The 19,158-nt window shown below is 38.1% G+C and overlaps 1 protein-coding gene across 3 annotated transcripts in view; it reads left to right on the top strand.

Moving 5' to 3' along the window:
- Nucleotides 1-19,158, top strand: part of TDRD3 (tudor domain containing 3) — a 190,014-nt gene that overhangs the window by 87,209 nt on the left and 83,647 nt on the right. For all 3 annotated transcript variants that reach the window (XR_007920946.3, XM_008260040.5, XM_089303623.1), the window contains exons 6-7: nucleotides 9,907-9,978; nucleotides 13,275-13,424. Coding sequence is in view for 2 of the 3 variants with exons in the window: in XM_008260040.5 (XP_008258262.1) it covers nucleotides 9,907-9,978; nucleotides 13,275-13,424 (222 nt within the window). In the remaining variant the exon portion in view is untranslated. The remainder of the gene's footprint in view (nucleotides 1-9,906; nucleotides 9,979-13,274; nucleotides 13,425-19,158) is intronic.

Raw genomic sequence — 19,158 nt, 5'->3', positions numbered from 1 at the left:
TTTAGTATCTCTTACCAGGACTACTGTAGTATTCTCTCTCTCTTTCTTTTTTTTTTTTAAAGATGTATTTATTTATTTGAAAGTCAGAGTTACGCAGAGAGAGAGAGAGAGAGAGAGGTCTTCCATTGATGGTTCTTTCCCCAACTGTCCACAACAGCTGGAGCTGTGCCGATCTGAAGCCAGGAGCCAGGAGATTCCTCCAGGTCTCCCATGCAGTGCAGGGGCCCAAGGACTTGGGCCATCTTCTACTGCAATAGTCTTATAAGTATCTCTCCACATATCCTTTTTCAATCTCCTAATTTAGTTTATGTACTTCTGCGTAATTGTCTTCCTTCAGCATAGTTCAAAACATGCGATTTTGTACTTAATTTCAAATGCCTTAATTTGGGATTCAAGGCCATTTATAATCTGGTCCTAGTTCCAGTTTACCTTTTCAATTTTCTAATTCTTTCACATTGATTTGGTTCTAACCAAATGAAGCTACTTACTTTTTCTTTGATTCTTTATACTTTCCTCAGTTTTACTTTGAAAAATTTTTTCCTCCATTGCTGCCATGTTTTCTCTCTCTTGATCACTGTATGGTCAGATTATCTCCCAGATCAAATACTTCTTCCTGAAGTTAAGTAGTAGTTGCTTTCCAGAATTCTCAAAACACTTTATTATAACTAATACTGAATTACTTTTTACCTAGCACTAAAATTATATTTGTTTCTAATTTCCTTAATAATAAGTTTATTGAAGTCAGAATTCTTACTTGTGTTCTTTTCTTTTTCTTTTTCTTTTTCCTTTTTGCTTCTGTTCTTTAGGTTATAGTTGAATAGTATGCAGATACTGTGCTGGGCTCCTGCATCTGTATCTGGTAGTCTTATATAGTCCATGTAGATCAGAAAGTAGACTTTTTTTTATAAAATATATTTGTTTATTTGAAAGTCAGAATTACAGAGAGAGAGAGGGAGGGACAGAGAGAAAGAAATGTTCTGTCTGCCCATTCACTCCCCAAACAGCTGCAATGGCCAAGCTGAAAGCCAGGAGCCTAGAACTTTCTGGGTTTCCCACATGGGTGACAGGGACCCAAGTACTTGGGCCATCATCTGCTGCTTTCCAAGTAGTAATAGCAGGAAACTGGATTGAAAGTGGGCCATTTGGGACTTGAACATGTGCTCTAATATGGGATGCCAGCATCACGGGCAGAGACTTAACCTGCTGTGCCAGAATATAGGCCCCAGGTAATGGCACTTTTAAAACTGTTAAATAACCTTATGATTACATGGATCTAAGCAGAATTGCAAGAGCATTTTCCCATGATATATCAGAACAGCCTTTCTGTATATTCAAGCTTCACATGTGACAGACATCATGAAAAATATTGTGGAATGAATGAATTGCAAATTATATAAAGCTAATTACTCTTTGAGCTAAAATTAATGATCTTGAGCTATCTTCAAATCTTACCTAAAGCTAGCCAAGGGCCTAGTAATTTTTTGAGCTTTTGGTAGTTTATGATACATTACTGTCTCCAATTTTCTTAGTTGTAAGGTACATGGATAAAACAATTCAGGCACGTTTTTATTCTTTAATATTCATTCCTTAAATATTATTAACCAGCTACATTCTGTGTTGCTAGCAGTATTATGCCATATAAGGTAATGTTCTGCCACAGCATTATTTAATTGAATATGTCACAGAAGCAAGTCATTTAGAAGAAGATTAACAGTTTAACATAAATAGCTAAATTTATGTGCGAACTTTGAGTTTCCTAAAGAAAGCCCACCCATTTTCTGTGAGCCTTTTAGAAATTGATGTATTGAATTTTTTATTATTAGGAGATGTTTTTAAGTTTATTTTTTTAATCTTTTTTTTTTTTTTTTTGACAGGCAGAGTTAGACAGTGAGAGAGAGAGACAGAGAGAAAGGTCTTCCTTCCATTGGTTCACCCCCAAAATGGCTGCCACGGCTGGCGTGCTGTGCTGATCTGAAGCCAGGAGCCAGGTACTTCCTCCTGGTCTCCCATGCGGGTGCAGGGCCCAAGGACCTGGGCCATCCTCCACTGCCCTCCCGGGCCAAGCAGAGAGCTGGACTGGAAGAGGAGCAAGCGGGACAGAATCCAGTGCCCCAACCGGGACTAGAACCTGAGTGCCAGCGCCGCAGGCAGAGGATTAGCCTAGTGAGCCACAGCGCTGGCCTAATCCTTTTTTTTTTTTTTTAAAGATTTATTTATTTACTTGAAAGAGAAGCAGAGGTAAAAGAGACAGAGAGAGAGAAAGGTCTTTTTTCGCTGATTCACTCCCCAAATGGCCACAGTGGCTGGAGTTAGGCCGATCTGAAACCGGGAGCCCGGAGCTTCTTCCCATGTGTGTGCAGGGGCCCAAGGACTTGAGCCATCCTGTACCACTTTCCTAGGCCATAGCGGAAAGCTGGATTAGAAGTGGAGCAGTTGCCTATTTTGTAAATAATTTCTCCCATTCTGTCAGTTGCCTCTTCACTTTCCTGAGTGGTTTTTTTGCAATACAGAAGCTTCTCAATTTGATGTAATCCCATTTGTCAATTTTGATTTTGACTGGCTGTGCCTCTGTGGTCTTTTCTAAGAACTCTTTGTCTATCCCAATGTCTTGCAGGGTTCCCCAGTGTTCTCTAATAATTTGATGGTATCAGGCTGTAGATTTAGGTCACTGATCTGTTTTGAGTGGATTTTTTGTATAAGGTGTAAAGTAGGGGTCTTGTTTCATACTTATGTATGCAAAGATCCAGTTTTCCCAGTACCATTTGTTGAAGAGACTGTGTTTATTCCAGAGATTGATTTTAGCTCCTTTGTCAAAGGTAAGTTGGTTGTAGATGTGGGAGCTGATTTCTGGAGTTTCTGTTCTGTTCCACTGGTCTATCCATCTGTTTTTGTACCAGTATCAGGCTGTTTTGATTTTAACTGACCTGTAATGTGTTTTGAAATCTGGTATTGTGATGCCTCTGGCTTTGTTTTTGTTGTATAAGATTGCTTTACCTATTTGGAGTCTCCTGTGTTTCCATGTTAATTTTAGCATTGTTTTTTCCATATCTGAAAAGAATGTCCTTGATATTTTGATAGGTATTGCAATGAATCTGTAAATTGCTTTCTGTAGTATGGACATTTTGATGATATTGATTCTTCCTATGCATGGATATGGGAGATTTTTTCCATTTTTTCGTGTGTCTTCTTTTGTTTTGTTCTTTAATGTTTTGTAATTCTCGTTGTAGAGATCTTTTGTATCCTTGGTTAAATTTATTCCAAAAGTATTTAATTTTTTTGTAGCTCTTGTGAATGGAATTGATTTTGTGTTAAAGTCTATTTTGTCTGATATTAGGTTGGCTACACCAGCTCTTTTTTGTTTCTGTTAGTGTGGAATATCTTTCACCTGTTCACTTTCAGTCTACATGTATCTTTGTTGGTGAGATATGTTTCTTGTAGCCAGAGAATAGATGAGTTTTTCAATTCAGCCAGTCTGTATCTTTTAACTAGAAAGTTGAAGCCACTTATATTCAAGGTGACTATTCCCATAAATATTTCTATTATTTACATTGCATTTTCTTTGTACTGGTGGATTTTCTGCCTTCACTTCTTTCATAGATGACCGTGTCCCTGTATTTTTGTGTGTAGCACATCTCTAAACATCTTTTGTAAGGCTAGATGAATGGTTACATATTCTTTCAATTTCTGTTTGCTGCAGAAGGTCTTTTTTTCACATTCATTCATAAATGAGAGCTTTGCAGGGTATAGTATTCTGGGTTGACAGTTTTTTTCTTTTAAGAGTTGGAATATATCTCATCATTCTCTCCTAGCCAGTAGGGTTTCTAATAAGAAGTCAGCTGTGAGTTTAATAGGAGATCCTCTGGAAGTCATCTGCCATTTTTCTCCTGCACATTTTAGAACTTTTATGTTTTACTGTGGAGAGTTTGACTACAATGTGTCATGGTAAAGATCTTTTCTGATATGTCTATTAGACGTTTTATGTGCTTCCTGTATTTGGATGTCCTTTCTTTCTCCAAATTATCGAAGTTTTCTGTACTTATTTTACTAAAAAGCCTTCTAATCCAGTCTTTCTTTCTGTTCCTTCAGGATTCCTAAGACCCGCATGTTGGGTCGTTGGATAGTATGCCTTGAATCTTCCACACCGTTTTTTAGTTTTGTAATTTCTTCTTCTTTTTTTATTTTTATTTTTGGCCTGACTGTAAAATTTCCAGAAATTTGTCTTCTATCTTGGATATTCTTTCTTCTGCCTTACCAAGGCTGTTCAGGCTTTCCACCTCATTTTTTGTTTGATTTTTTGAATTCTTCATTTCCAATATTTCATTTTGTTTTCTCTTTAAAATCTCTATCTCATGGGAAAAAAATTTCATTCATGTCATGTATGGATTTCTTTAATTCGTGGATTTGTTTCTGATTGCTTCTAAGTAACCTTACAATGAAGTTTTTGGATTTCATTTCTGGCATTTCTTCAATCTCTTCATCTTCACATTCTAGTATTGAAGTGTTGTGTTCCGTTGGGGACGTCATGTTATCTTCCTTATTCTTGTTTCTTGAATTGTTGTGTTTATTTTTAGGCATTTGTGAAGATACTTACTGGTTTTATTTTTTTTTCCTCTGATCAATTTTATCTTTGAACGATGCCTCTCTCACTAAGTAGAGTGTCTGCTTTCAGTGAATACCCTGAAGTTTTTTCTGGGTGTGGCCAGGGAGCTCTGTTCAGGGCTCCAAGGATTAGGGGAATGTCCTAGGTGACACCCAAATTGGGCATAATAAATCTCTCTCTCTCTCTTTTTTTTTTTTTTTTTTTATCAGGCGGGAGGTTTGTTCAGCTCTGTTTGCATAGTCTCATGCTTGTCCTGCCTCCTTTTTCTCCTTCCTCCAAGGAGAAAAATTCCTGGGTGCTAGCCCCAATGGCTGCAATATTCATCCGTGCTGCTTCAAGCACAACACAAAGGATCTGTGTAGTCCTCTATCTGAGCACGGATCCTGCAGCAGTGACACTCATCATGAAATCAGGGAGTCCCAAGGGTGTGGAGTTGCCCAGGGTGGCTGCCCAAAGACCCAGCCACACCCTGTGCCTTCCCATATAGCCACAGTATTTTCACAGTCCCAGCACACAAGGCTCCCAAAATCATGAGCACCCACTCAGCCCCCTGTCAATTCTCCCTGCCAGATTCAATCATCTGCTTTCAGCTGGTCGCTGAGCCTGCAGACACAGCTGACACAGCTGTTACATGTGTGCAAAATGGCACCTGCCCTCTCTCAGCTAGTTATAGGGCGCTGATGTTGGGTGGTCAGGAAGTCAGAAACGCTTTTTACTGTGCCCTCTCTATTCCCCTTTAGGTTGGCAGGTATAGTCCCCCCACAAGGCTCCAAGCTGAGCTCATGCCAAGTTCTTCCCACAGCTTTATCGCCAGTGGCTTGGCTGCTGCAGTCTGGTCTCCCCTCACTGCAAAGCTGGTTCTCAGGCTCTTGGCTCCTGGGGTTCTATGTTGTGCCTCTGTTGGTGCTGTGCGTCCACATCTTCCATGGAGATCCACAGTGTCTCTCTAACTTGCATGGGGTTTCCTCTGCCCTTTTCTCCCTGACTCTTTCCTGAGATTGCACTCTCTCCACTTTTATTTTTTTTTAAACTGTCTTCCTCTAAACCAGAGCAGTAAGCTTGCTTGCTATTCTGTTGTCTTGAAATCACCAGCTTATTCTTTAAAAGCACTCTTTTCCAGTAAAAAGCATTTAATTATGTAAATTTTGAAACATACACCAAAGTAGAGGATAGAATAAGGAACACATTTTAGCCTCTCACAGAGTTCAATAATAATAACTTACATTTTGTCAATGTTTTTTCATCTTCACCCCTGCTTTTTCATTTGTTTTGGTTGTTGATCCTGTTTTTTTTTTTTTTTTTGATTTTATTTATTTATTTATTTGAGAGGTAGAGTTACAGACAGTGAGAGAGAGACAGAGAGAAAGGTTTTCCATCCACTGGTTCCCTCCAAATGGCTGCAACGGTCGGAGCTGTGCTGATCTGAAGCTGGGAGACAGGTGCTTCTTCTGGTCTCCTGTGTGGGTGTGTAGGGGTCTGAGCACTTGGGCCATTTTCTACTGCTTTCCCAGGCCACAGCAGAGAGCTGGATTGGAAGAGGAGCAGCTGGGACTAGAACCAGCGCCCATATGGCATGCTGGCGCCGCAGGAAGAGGATTAACCTGCTGGTATTTTGAATCAAATAGTTAACATTGTGCCTTTTGACCTACAAATACTTCAGCATGCCTATCTAAGGAATAAAGACTTTCTGCTTTACATAAGCAGCTTGTTGCTATCTCCCCAAGATGTGTTATAGCACCATGTACATGCAGACAACTGAGCAGTGAGGGCAGGTATCAGCCCCAGAACAGGCTGTGATAACTGAGGGCTACTCAACTCTGCTCTTCAAGCGGGAAAACAGCCACAGACATTTAAAAGAACCAGCTGGGCTGTCTTCTACAGGCGGCCCCATGACCCACGTGTGGCTGCTGTTTATTCCAGAGTTGCCTGAGACCACAAGAGTGGCCTCTCAAGAGTTGGAAAGCTAATACTGGGCAGGGTGGCTCTCCCAGGGTCGTAGATCAGCTCCATGGGTCTCCCTAAGGAGACAAACCCACCACTGATCCCTCCAGACCCTCCTCTGGAGTTTGGCCCCACGATCTAGGCTATCAGGAGTTTTTATGGTAAAATGTTCTCAGGATAGATCAATATCTTATGTAATTTTCCCATAATTCCTCCTGAATCACTTCACTAGCAGCAATAAGGGTTAATTTTTAGGAACTGCATTACTCCTAACACACACATGTACACAGGCACACATACCTGTACAGAAGTAGTAGTTTGACAGTTGTCCTTGAAGTGTTTTCATTTAGTGTCTCCACATTTTGCCTCCTGGAAGCCACATTAGTATTTCTTGTTAAGAGTGATGAAAATTGGCCGGCGCCGCGGCTCTCTAGGCTAATCCTCCGCCTTGCGGCGCTGGCACACCAGGTTCTAGTCCTGGTCGGGGCGCCGGATTCTGTCCCGGTTGCCTCTCTTCCAGGCCAGCTCTCTGCTGTGGCCAGGGAGTGCAGTGGAGGATGGCCCAAGTGCTTGGGCCCTGCACCCCATGGGAGACCAGGAGAAGTACCTGGCTCCTGCCATCGGATCAGCGCGGTGCGCCGGCTGCAGCGTGCCGGCCGTGGTGGCCATTGGAAGGTGAACCAACAGCAAAGGAAGACCTTTCTCTCTGTCTCTCTCTCTCACTGTCCACTCTGCCTGTTAAAAAAAAAAAAAAAAAAAAAAAAAGAGTGATGAAAATTGACATTTAAAACAGTTTAAAAGCTTTTGATGTGGTAACCATAGCAATGTAAGAAAAGTGGAGGAGGCAGTTAGGTACTTGAGCAGCTGGCACGCAGAGTAATCAGATGTACACGAGGAATCATAATGCATAGATAATTTTGGAAGTAAGGGAGCCCTAGCATTCTTTTAAAGTAGGGGGAGGAGCATTCAATAGTAATCACATTCAGATGTTTTAGACATAGTGAGTTGGTCACAGAAAGTTGAAAGAAGGAAAAAACCCCTATAACCTTAAGTGTTTTTTTATGTCATGACTAAGGAGTTCTATATCATTTTGGTGCACTCAAAAAGATTTTTGTCTATTTCACTTTTATTTTGGCAAAGAATAGATAACATAAAATTTAACATTTTTAACCACTTTTTAAGTATAAAATTTAATGATACTAAGTACATTCACATTGTTGCACAACCATTAGCACCATCTACCTCCCCTTCTTTTTCATCTTCTCAAATTGAAACTTTATGCCTATTAAACAGTAATTCACATTCTTTCTTCCTGCCTATCTCTGACACCTGTCAATTTACTTTTTTGTCTGTATGAATTTCACTATCGTGGGTTCCTCATGTAAATGGAAGCATACTGTATTTGTACTTATTTATCTTTACATAATAACTTCAAGTTTCATCCATATAATTAGTGTGTGTTAGAATTTCCTCATTTTGTAAGGCTAATTAGAATTCCATTGCATATATTTATCACATTTATTTAAATCATCCATCAATGGACATTAGGGTTATTTCCACATTTTGTCTTTTGTAAATGTGACTGCATAAATATTTGTTCAAGTGTGTGCTTTTAATTGTTTTCCATATCCAGAAGTGAAATAGGTGGATCATATGGTAATTCTATTTTTGACGTCTTTTGAGTGACTGCCACGCTGTATATTCTTGGTACATCATCTGCTGCCTCCTAGGTATATTAGCAGGAAGAAGCTGGATCAAAAACAGAGATGGGACTTGATCCCAAGGACTTTGAAATGGAATGCAAGCATCTCAAGTGACAGTTTAACCCGCTAGCCACAATATCTGCCCCCTATATCATATTTTAATTAACATTTCCTATAATGATAATTATTTTAAATGTACAAGAAAAGCTTAAAGTTGAGAAGATGTGTTGAGTTACAACTACTGCTTAACAGATGTATAGTACCTCAAAACCAAAATATACAGGAGGAATAGAAGAATGATCTGAAGATTATGACATACTAAAGGGTTTTATAGGTGTGAGAAACTGCTTTTGCTACAAAGATATTTTCTTTCCATTTTCATAAAACATTATTCTGTAATTTAATTTTGAGAGTTTAGGAAAAAAGAAACTGAAATTAATAGAGTTTGGAAGCTTATCTTCCATTAAAGAATTTTCCATTGGCTGAATATTTATTCCAAATACATATTGTTTTGTAAAACATAATATTAAATAAATTTTATTGTAGTTGAAAGTACCTTCATATTAGACAATAAAAATTTGATCTCTCTAAATAGTTAGAACCTTTATCACTGTTGTTATGTTAATACATTTTATGTCTAAAAACTTCAATTGTTTCTTTTTTTTGTTTGAGAGGCAGAGAGGCAGGAGAGGAGGGGGTAGATAGAGGAGAGAGAGAGAGAGAGAACACACTCATTCACTAATTCACTGCCCAAATGTACACAATACCTGGTACAGGGCTGGGAGAAAGCCAGAGAGTGGGTCTGACAAATGGGTGGCAGGGACTCAATTACTTGTGTCACCATCACTGCTTCCTAGAGTAGGAAGCTGGTAGTTGGAGTCAGGAGCTAGAGCTAAGTATTGAACCCAGGTACTCTGATATGGAATTCAGCCATTTTAACTGCTAGGCTAAATACCCACCGCAAATCTTCATTTTGATAATAATTTCTAAATAATATTTGTCTGTTAGGTTAAAATTTTATATACTTAATAAAGTGAAATTCTTTTTACCAAAGTTTTTTTAAACTTACCACTTATTGAGGAGTACTGTTTTCTCCTTAGGAGAATAGCTTGATAAATATTTGTGAAAATCATAATGTGAATATGTGTTTTGGTAAGGGGTGATTAAGGTAGAGACTTTGTCTAATTATCAAAGTTAGGAATATAGTGTTTTATGTAGTTAAAATAATTTAAAGGCCTCTCCCCTGTTTTGTTTCCTAAGAATCTACTCAGAGGGGAGCAGATATTTAGCCTAATGGTTAAGATGCCTATGTCCTGCAGCAGAATGCCTCAGTTTGATTCCTGGCTCTTCTTCCTTGCTGCAGCTTCCTACCATTGCAGATCCTGGGAGCTGTCAGTGATGACTCAAGTAACTGGCTTTCTGAAACCCTGTGGGAGGCTTGGATTGAGTTCTGGCCCCATCTCAACTCTGGCCATTGCAGAGAATTGGGGAGTAAATGGGCAGATGGGAGCTCTGATTGGTTGTTTTTCTCTGTCTCTCTTGTCTCTGCCTCTCGAATTTGAAAAATATATAAAATCAAAGAAATAGATTCCTAGAATATTATAAATGTCGCAAATATATTTTTATGTGTAATTTCTGTTTTCTGACTGACTTTTTTCACAGAGCTTATCCAAACACAATAGAAGCAATATTGGAACCGAAGGTGGGCCCCCTCCTTTTGTGCCTTTTGGACAGGTACTGATGTTCATATTGCTAGATGAATTAACTCAATAAAAAGTTTTTCATTTGTATTCAAGCTATGTTTGTTCAACGTTGAGCTGAACTAGTTGTTCAGAGGTCATGGAGTTATATGGAAATATGGAATTCAAGGAATTTAATAATTTTGCTGTTAACCCCAAGATTGAATCATTTAAGAGCTGTATCTGGATAGGAACTTACAACTGGTAGAATTGGGAAAAGAATTTGTATTTTTTAAGGCAAATTCAAAAGTAAAAGCCAAAATATGCCACAATTTTTCTTTTGTTCAGTAAAATGGAGAGAAGGAGAAAGAAAAGTGAAGCCTCACAAAGTGATCCAGGTGAGGAGGTGGAGTAGGGAGGAGCATCCCTGTACTCCTGGATGACCTGCTTTCCCAATTCTCCCTTCTCAGATTCTGCCTCACTCCAAACACTCAATCTCAGGAACTTGACTTTATTTCCAGTGGACATTTTCCTTTTCAGCCTCTGCAATCCTGATCCCTCTTCTACATAAACAAATGATTTTCTACCTACTCCCTGTTTTTCAGTCTTCCTTGTTGTAAAGTTTTACCTTTAGGTTGCTATTCAGTGGTCCTTTATCTTGTGTCTTCCTGGTTGTACTCAGCACCAAATCACACTCACAATGATTTCCAGCATTCCTTGCTTTTTTACTGATGAATCTGAGAATTCCTGTGGCAGCTTGTTCTTCCCTAATGATGGCCACCCAAATTTAGCTGTTGGTAATCCTCCTTGTATTTGCTTTTTTCCTTGAGTGTGCTGAGAGTGAAGACAAGTTAGAGATCTAACAGGTAGGAAACAGAGACCTATATTTCAAGAAGGTTTGTTGTGTGTGTGTGTGTATGTGTGTGTGTCTTTAAGTTTTAGAATGAAAAAAAATCTAGATCAAAAGATAAATAATCAGTTGACTGCCATTCTCTTCAAAAGCCATTTTCATAAAGTCTCCTCAAAATTAGTCATACTTGCAGCATGGTTAATTTGAAAGTATTTTTAAAATATGTTGATATTAATTGTGTGTTTTTGAACAAAGACCTAAATGAAAGGATATAGGAAGTCCTGTGGTGTGATCCATGTTGGTATTCTTACAGAATGAAAACAGAGTCTAATAACATATAGTTGAAAATAAGAAATACTTTTTCTATAAGAACTTACTTTTCCATTAAAAATTTTCTTGAAGGCCGGTGCCGCGGCTCACTAGGCTAATCCTCCGCCTTGCGGCGCTGGCACACAGGGTTCTAGTCCTGGTCGGGGCGCCGGATTCTTTCCCGGTTGCCCCTCTTCCAGGCCAGCTCTCTGCTGTGGCCCAAGAAGGCAGTGGAGGATGACCCAAGTGCTTGGCCCTGCACCCCATGGGAGACCAGGAGAAGCACCTGGCTCCTGCCTTCGGATCAGCTCAGTGTGCCAGCCACAGCGCGCCAGCTGTGGCGGCCATTGGAGGGTGAACCAATGGCAAAAGGAAGACCTTTCTCTCTGTCTCTCTCTCTCTCCCTGTCCACTCTGCCTGTCAAAAAAAAAAAAAATTTCTTGATAATGTTTCTTCTTATAAATTATTTAAGTTGACTTATCAACTTTTTTTTTCCCCAGGGAAACTTATGATCTAGTTATTTTCAAGAAATTGAAGGGTACTGTGCTGCTTTTTTTTGGGTTAGGAAGTATAACAAAAGGTAGACTTACAATAATATTTGTTTACAAAGTTCATTCTGAAAAATTAAAAAAAATTAAATTTATTTATTTGAGTGCTAGAGTCACACAGAGAGAGGGAGAGACGAGAGAAAGGTCTTCCATCTGCTGTTTCATTGCCCAAATGGGCACAAAGACCAGAGTGGGGCCAATCCAGAGCCAGGACCTTCTTCTGGGTCTACCATGTGGGTGCAGGTACCCAAGCACATGGGCCATCTTCTACTGCTTTCCCAGGCAGGCCATAAGCAGAGAACTAGATCAGAAGCGGAGCAGCTGAGATGAGAACTGGCACCCATATATATGGGATGGCGGCACTGCATGTGGAGGCTTAGCCTATAATGCCACGGTGCTGGCCCACTCTGAAAAGTTCTTACACAGCATATTGCAGCCCTTTATCTAGGTTAAAAGATAGATAATGCTGTGTGTGTGTGTTTTGGTATCAAAAGGATGTATTTATACTGCTGAATAAATATGTATGTAATACCTTTGTTTGCAAAGATCTCCTTTTTATTAATGAATTGAGAAAAGGTACATTTGATAGGAATTTTATTGGTAAAAATGGTGTGGAGACCAAAACTCAGGATTTATTTTTAGGCAAGTAATGCCTTTCTTAATTTATTTTATGAGACTTAAAAAACTTTATAGTTTGAGGGACAGAGTATTTTTAGCTTTTGGTTCATTAAATGCAGAGATGCCTTTTCATTTATTAAAATAACTGTCCTATCCAACTCATATACGGATATTGTGACATAATGTGGAAATTAGGCTCATAATTGCAAGACTAAATCTACCTCTTCTTGTGCATTAGACTGTTTAAAATCTAAAATTATTTTAAATTATTACTCTAAAATGAAACCTATATCTTTTGTTGCAATATATGCTTTAAACACAGGGTCCTTAAAAAGTTAATGGGAAAATGCATTTAAAAGATAAGTATTTGAGATGCACAATAATTTTGAAATCCATGTATTCTTTATTTGTAATATGCATTTCCCATTAACTTTTTGAAAACCCCTCATTTGTGCCCTGGTTTACATGACCACATTTTTCTACAGCTTTTACTTGTATTTAGTAGTTACATTTATTTAAGAGGAAATTAAATCAGTTTTCTACCTTTTTTAAAATTTTTTTCAGATATTTATTTATTTTCTTGAGAGGCATAGTTACAGACAGAGAGAGGGAGAGAGAGAGAGAGAAGTCTTCCATCTGCTGATTCACTCCCTAAATGGCTGCAATGGCCGGGGCTGCACCAATCCGAAGTCAGGAGCCAGGAGCTTCTTCCTGAGCTCCCATGCTAGTGTAGGGACCCAGGCGCTTGGACCATCTTCCACTGCTTTCCCAGGCCATCAGCAGGGAGCTGGATTAGAAGTGGAGCAGCTGGGACTTGAACAGGCACTCATATGGGATGTTGTTGTTGCAGGCAGATACTTAACCTACTATGCCACTGCCCTGGCGTATCTACAGGATAGAATTGTAGTTTTGTGACCTCTAAGCTATTTTAAGAGATATAAACATTTCTTTTAAAGAAATTTTACTTTCTCATGAAATATTGAATCTTTATTGGAAACACTGACTTATTTTTATTTATTTTACCAGAAGTGTGTGTCTCATGTTCAAGTGGATAGCAAAGAACTTGACCGAAGAAAGACGTTGCAAGTTACAATGCCTGTCAAACCTACAAATGATAATGATGAATTTGAAAAACAAAGGACTGCTGCAATTGCTGAAGTTGCAAAGAGCAAAGAAGTAAGAAATTAAATCATTGCTATTTTCTCTTATTTCGTATCATATTATATTTAGATTGGTCATGGTCATTATTGCCTTTTCACACAACATAACTACTCCAAAGCTTTGACTTTATTGTATATTCATAGGTAGAAAGTGCCTCGCTACTTTATGGGGTCTTTGGTTTACCTGTTTTATTCACATGTTCTTTTTCTGCATCTCCTTGGCAGTTTTAATAAGTTACTCGTGATAGCAAATCATCCTTCTGATCTCTCTCTCTCCCATTGCTTCTTGACAGTGTTAACAATTGAACACAACATTGATTAATGAAAGAAGGTTTCCTGTTGTTAGTTGGGGTAGTTGACACCTTTTCAGTATAATTTCCTCCTTTGATATTGAGGAATGAAGAATGAATAAAAATTGCAGGGTAAATCAGTGGGTCAGTCTTAATATTTTTGTCCATTTCTATCCAATGTTATATTTAACAAAATAAAATTTTTTTACCTTTGGGTTATTTGTATATTTACACACATATACACACATGTACTCACACACTTAATAGCCAAACATTCTCTTTTAATGGTGTTGCATTTCTTGCTTATTTGGACTAGATATTTTCTCTAGTTACTTACTGATTTTTAGATTTTGGTAAGAAAATTTAGCTCATGAATTAATTGCTTAGACAGATTTCTTGAAAAGATTAGTGAGATTGAGATAGTTTCCATTATTCCAAATCCATAATAAAGCATCCCTAACAACTACTTGCTCTTAAATTTTGAAGTTTATGTAGACTTCTGGAATTTTGGTTGTTCTTACTGTGGTCTCTTTTTTTTTTTTGTTTTTAAAGAAAAATAGTAAGATTATTTATTTGAAAGAGTTACACACACACGCACACACACACACATACAGATCATCTATCCTCTGATTCGCTCCCCAGATGGCTACAATGGCTAGGAATGGGTGAGGCTGAAGCTAAGATCCAGGAACTTCTTCTGGGTCTCCTATGTGGATGGCAGGGGCCTAACCATTTGGACCATCTTCTGCTTTTCTAAGACCATTTTCAGGGAGCTAGATAAGAAGAGGAGCATCTGGGACATGAACTGGTGCCTGTATGGGATGTTGGTATTGCAGGCAGCGGCTTTACCCATTAAGCCACAACATTGGAACTACTGTGGTGTCCTTCTATCATTAGTCTAGTGTAAGGCTCAGAAGCACAAGTTCTACAGTCAGATAACCTGGAAACATATCCTGCTGACTGCATTGGGTAGCTCTCATAGCTTTTTCAACCCTATTTTTATTCATTTGTGAAATCTGGGGATAATCGTGGTACCTATTTCATATGGTTGCTGTGAGAATTAAAACTGATCATGTTGAAAACAATAAATGCTGGCAAGGATGTGGGGTAAAATGTACCTTAAACCACTATTGATGGGAATGTGACTAGTATAGCCATTGTGGAACACAGTATGGCAATACTTCAGAGAGTGGAAAATAGGCCTACTATATGACCCAGTAGTCCCACTCCTGAGAATTTACCCAATAGAAATGAAATCAGCTTAGGGAAGAGTTATCTGTACCCCCATGTTTATTGAGGCTTAATTCATAATAGCTAAGATATGGACTCAGTTCAGATGTCCATGAACTGCTGACTGGATAAAAAAATTGTGTACACACACACACACACACACAGACATACACACACAGTATGGAATACTACTGATCCATAAAAAGGAATGAAATCCTGTCTTTTGCAACACAATAGATGCAACTGGAAACCATTATACTTGGTTAAATAAGCCAGTCCCCACCCCACAAGACAAATACCATATGTTTTCCCTGATCTGTGGTAACTAATAGATAACCTAACATGTAATGTATTGGAGTAAAATTGACATTTTGAAATTCAATAATTACTTATAGCCCTGGCCTCTACTATTGGAGAACAATATTCTTTTTTCCTTCTTACTATTTGTTGAACTCTTTACCTAGTGTAGGGTTAATCTTATGAGTATAAAGTAAACCGGAAGTAGGTCATGGTAAAACTTGAGAGGGAATAAGAAAGCAAGGAGAAGGAAGGGTGGGAGCAAGGACAGGGGGAACATAGGCTGGGAAGTAGCATGTGTTCCTAAATCTGTATATGTGAAATATGTGATATTTGTTTACCTTAAGTAAAAAAAAAAAAAAAAAAGTTAAAAAAAACCTGATCATGTTGAAGTGTTTAGAACTACTACTGTTATCTACTGTTATTACCACGCAGGTCATGGCACTTTTGTTCAAAGTTTTCAAAGAATTACTGTGCCATTCTGCAGAATTTCTTCTGTTTTGAGATACATTTTATAGAATATTTTGAACATTTCTGAAGTTAATACATTTTATATAGTTTACATGGAATTTGTTTATTCCTTCCCACCCCCAGATATTAAAATTATTGAGTTTCAGAGGAATATATTGGGAATATTGATATTTCTTAATGGTTATAGGAAAGTTGTTATTTTGATTTACATTAGTTTCAGAAGAAACATTCTTTCCAGGGATTTTGTTTAATGTGATTATGTCTGTCTGTCTGTCTATTGGAGTATAGTTAATAGTAATATACTTAATTATTTAAAGTCATAATTAATCACATTGTATTTTCCCACAAATATTTGATAGTTTTTTTAAAAAGTAAAACATATTTCAGGACTCAGTTTATATAAGAAAAAGTATCTGATGGAAGCTCAGAATGAACTAACAAACTTGGGGTTTCTGAGAAATTGAATGTGGAGTTTGAGAGAAGACAGGGGTAAAGAAGAATATTTCTAAGGGCTTTCCTCTGAGAAATTGGCAGGTTAGAGCTGCCTAACTTGAAATGAAGAAGGCTGTCATGGAGTAGATGTGTGGGGAAGATTTCTTGATCTGTTTTGAACATGACTATCAGGATGTCTATCAGACATTCGTATAGAAGTGTTTGCTAGTGAGACAAAAGAGTGTAATTGAAGAGTGAGCTTTAGGGTAGACACATGTATTTGAGAGTTGTAGGAATATGGATGTTACTTAAAATCAAGAGACCAAATGAAATCACCAAAGGAATGACTTTTGAAAAAGAAGAGAGAGGGATAAGGAATGGGTCTTATAGCATTTCAATTTTAGAGAATTTTAGGTGGAAGAATTTGAACCAGAGGGTCCAGGGCTGTGGTGCAGCGGGTTAAAATCCCGGCCTGCAGCACTAGCATCCCATATTGGCAAACGGTTCAAGTCCCAACTGCTCCACTTCTGATCCAGCTCCCTGCAAATGTGGGAAAGCATCGGAGGATGGCCCAAGTTCTTGGGCCCCTGCACCCATGTGGGAGACCCAGGAGAAGCTCTTGGCTCCTGGTTTCAGATCAGCTCAGCTTCAGCCATTTAGGTAGTGAACCAGTGCATGGAAGAACTTTCTCTCTCTGTGTCTGTACTTCTCTGTGTAACTCTGTCTTTCAAATAAATAAAGTAAATATTTTTTTTTAAAAAGAATTTGAACCAGCAAGATATGACTGGTAATACAGCATAAAAACAAGAGACTGTAGAAAATGTGTCACTTGGGAGAGAATATTGAATTTATTAAAGTAGTTGGAAAATAATGTAAGATAATGACTGAAAAGTAATGGAAAATTCTCTTAGGTTCCTCTTAATGGGGGTAAACATTTACACAAGTTCTTTAGTGGTTATTTTAGTTTTTCAGTAAAGAAGTAAGCAAGGTCAACAGTAACAACAGGGAAGAAGGTATTGGAGGTTGGAAAAGTGGTTTGGAAAATTGAGAGGTTGAATGGGCTAGGGAAACACATAAGCTTGCTAGACAACATTACGTTCCTTCTTGAATTTCAAGGTCATCATGGTTTCAAGAATGATTAATTTACATAATATGCACAAGATCTAGATATTTGTATGCTGTACTGCATGACAACCCTCTTAAAGCAGTCAGAAGCAATTTGAAAATTCTATTTACTCTCTTCCTTAATCTATAAAATGGAAAGAAAATAATAAGCAAATGCATCCAGGATATAAAACTATTTCACTAACACTAAAAGAGAAACACGTTTTGAGTTATGGAATGTAAATTCTGGAAATATATTTATAATTTGGAACAGGTCAGTCTCCAGACTTCTCACATAAGTATATTCTAGTGTATTCACTAAAATAGTAATTACCATCTGTTACTGAGTGTTTGTCATTTCCCAGTTCCAGAGATAATCATTTCTTATAGATTCTGCCATTTAATCCTCACAAAGTATGTTTTCTCATCTTAATTTTAAGGATGAAAAACCCAAGGCTCAGTGAAAGATAGAAGTGAAGTGATTTACCTGAGGGTGGGAGCTTGTAAATGGCTGAGCTAAGATTAGTCCTAGCATTGTCTAGGTCGAAGGCCTGTGTTCTTACCTATTCTACATTGTCTCCTGGTCTATTAAACTTTTTATCATATTGATATAAATATTTTTCTTACATCAAGTATTAAGTTATACAAATATCAAGATATTTCACATTTATTTTTTAAACTTGATTTCATAAACCATTTTACTAATACAAGTTCAAGTTTTTTTAAAATTTTTGTTGGAGTATTTATTTTTACTAATTTGAAAGGCAGAATTACAGGGGGACAGAGAGAGAGAGAAGGAAAGAAATCTTCCATCCTATGCTTCACTCCCCCAAAGGCCACAGGCTGGGGCTGGTCAGAGTACGGAGTTCCAACTAGGTCTCCCACATGGGTGTGCAAAGGCCCAAATACTTGGGTCATCTTCTGCTGCTTTCCCAGACACATTAGCAGGGAACTTGATCGGAAGCAGAACAGCCAGGACTTGAACTGGTGCTCTCATATGCAATTCTGGGGTTGCAGGTGGCTGCTTAGATCACTACCTCACTATGCCAGAGCCTCTACTTCTTTATATTTTCATATCTTTCAAAATAATTTCCATATGTTCTATAAATTTATATTAAAGACTTTTTTTAAGATTTTTTTTTTTTTTTAATTTGAAAGGCAGAGATACAGAGAGAGAAGGTGAATGAGATCTTCCGTCTGTTGGTTCATTCCCCAAATGGCCACAGTGGGTGAGGTTGGGCCAGGCCAAAGCCAGGAGGCAAGAGTTCCATCTGGGTCTCCTACATGGGTACATGCATGTTAACAGGGTGTTCGATCAGAAGCGGAGCAGCCAGGCCTTGAACTGGCCACCCATATGGCATGCTGGCACTGCAGATAGTGGCTTAACCCACTGTGCCACAGCACTTGATCTGGCCCCTCATTTTTGTTTTATAAAACTATTGTGAAAGAACCAGACCATAAAGACCTTTTGTTTGGAAAGATAAAAATTAATGATTGAAAAGCATCCCACAGTAGTTACTTGTACAGTATTAAATTAAACATCTGGTTATATACTAGTTTTATAGTCTGTAGATCTAATAAAATAAGAACTTATACTTTATCTTATTAAAGATAATGATTGATATTTTAAATAATTTTAGTAAGAAAATGTCTTCTGGGATTAACGCCGTAGCACAGAAAGTTAAGCCTCCGCCTGCAGTGCTGGCATCCCCCATAGGCACTGGTTTATTTAGAAGGCTATTAATGAAATTAAAATTTAATTAACTTTACTTGATTGATATTATCAGAGACATGGTGCATTGTAGGTTTTTTTCCCCAGGTTTAAATTTTTCATTTTATCTTATTTTTTATAGAAAACTTTAATAAATATAAATTTTGAAATTACAGCTTTTGGATTATAGCGGTTCTTCCCCCCATAACCACCCT

This window comes from Oryctolagus cuniculus, chromosome 9, assembly GCF_051225735.1.
Source record: "Oryctolagus cuniculus isolate XC-2025 breed Fujian yellow rabbit chromosome 9, ASM5122573v1, whole genome shotgun sequence".
NCBI lineage: Eukaryota > Metazoa > Chordata > Mammalia > Lagomorpha > Leporidae > Oryctolagus > Oryctolagus cuniculus.
The sequence above is the reverse complement of the archived record's forward strand: the minus strand, read 5'-3'. Positions and strand labels throughout refer to the sequence as shown.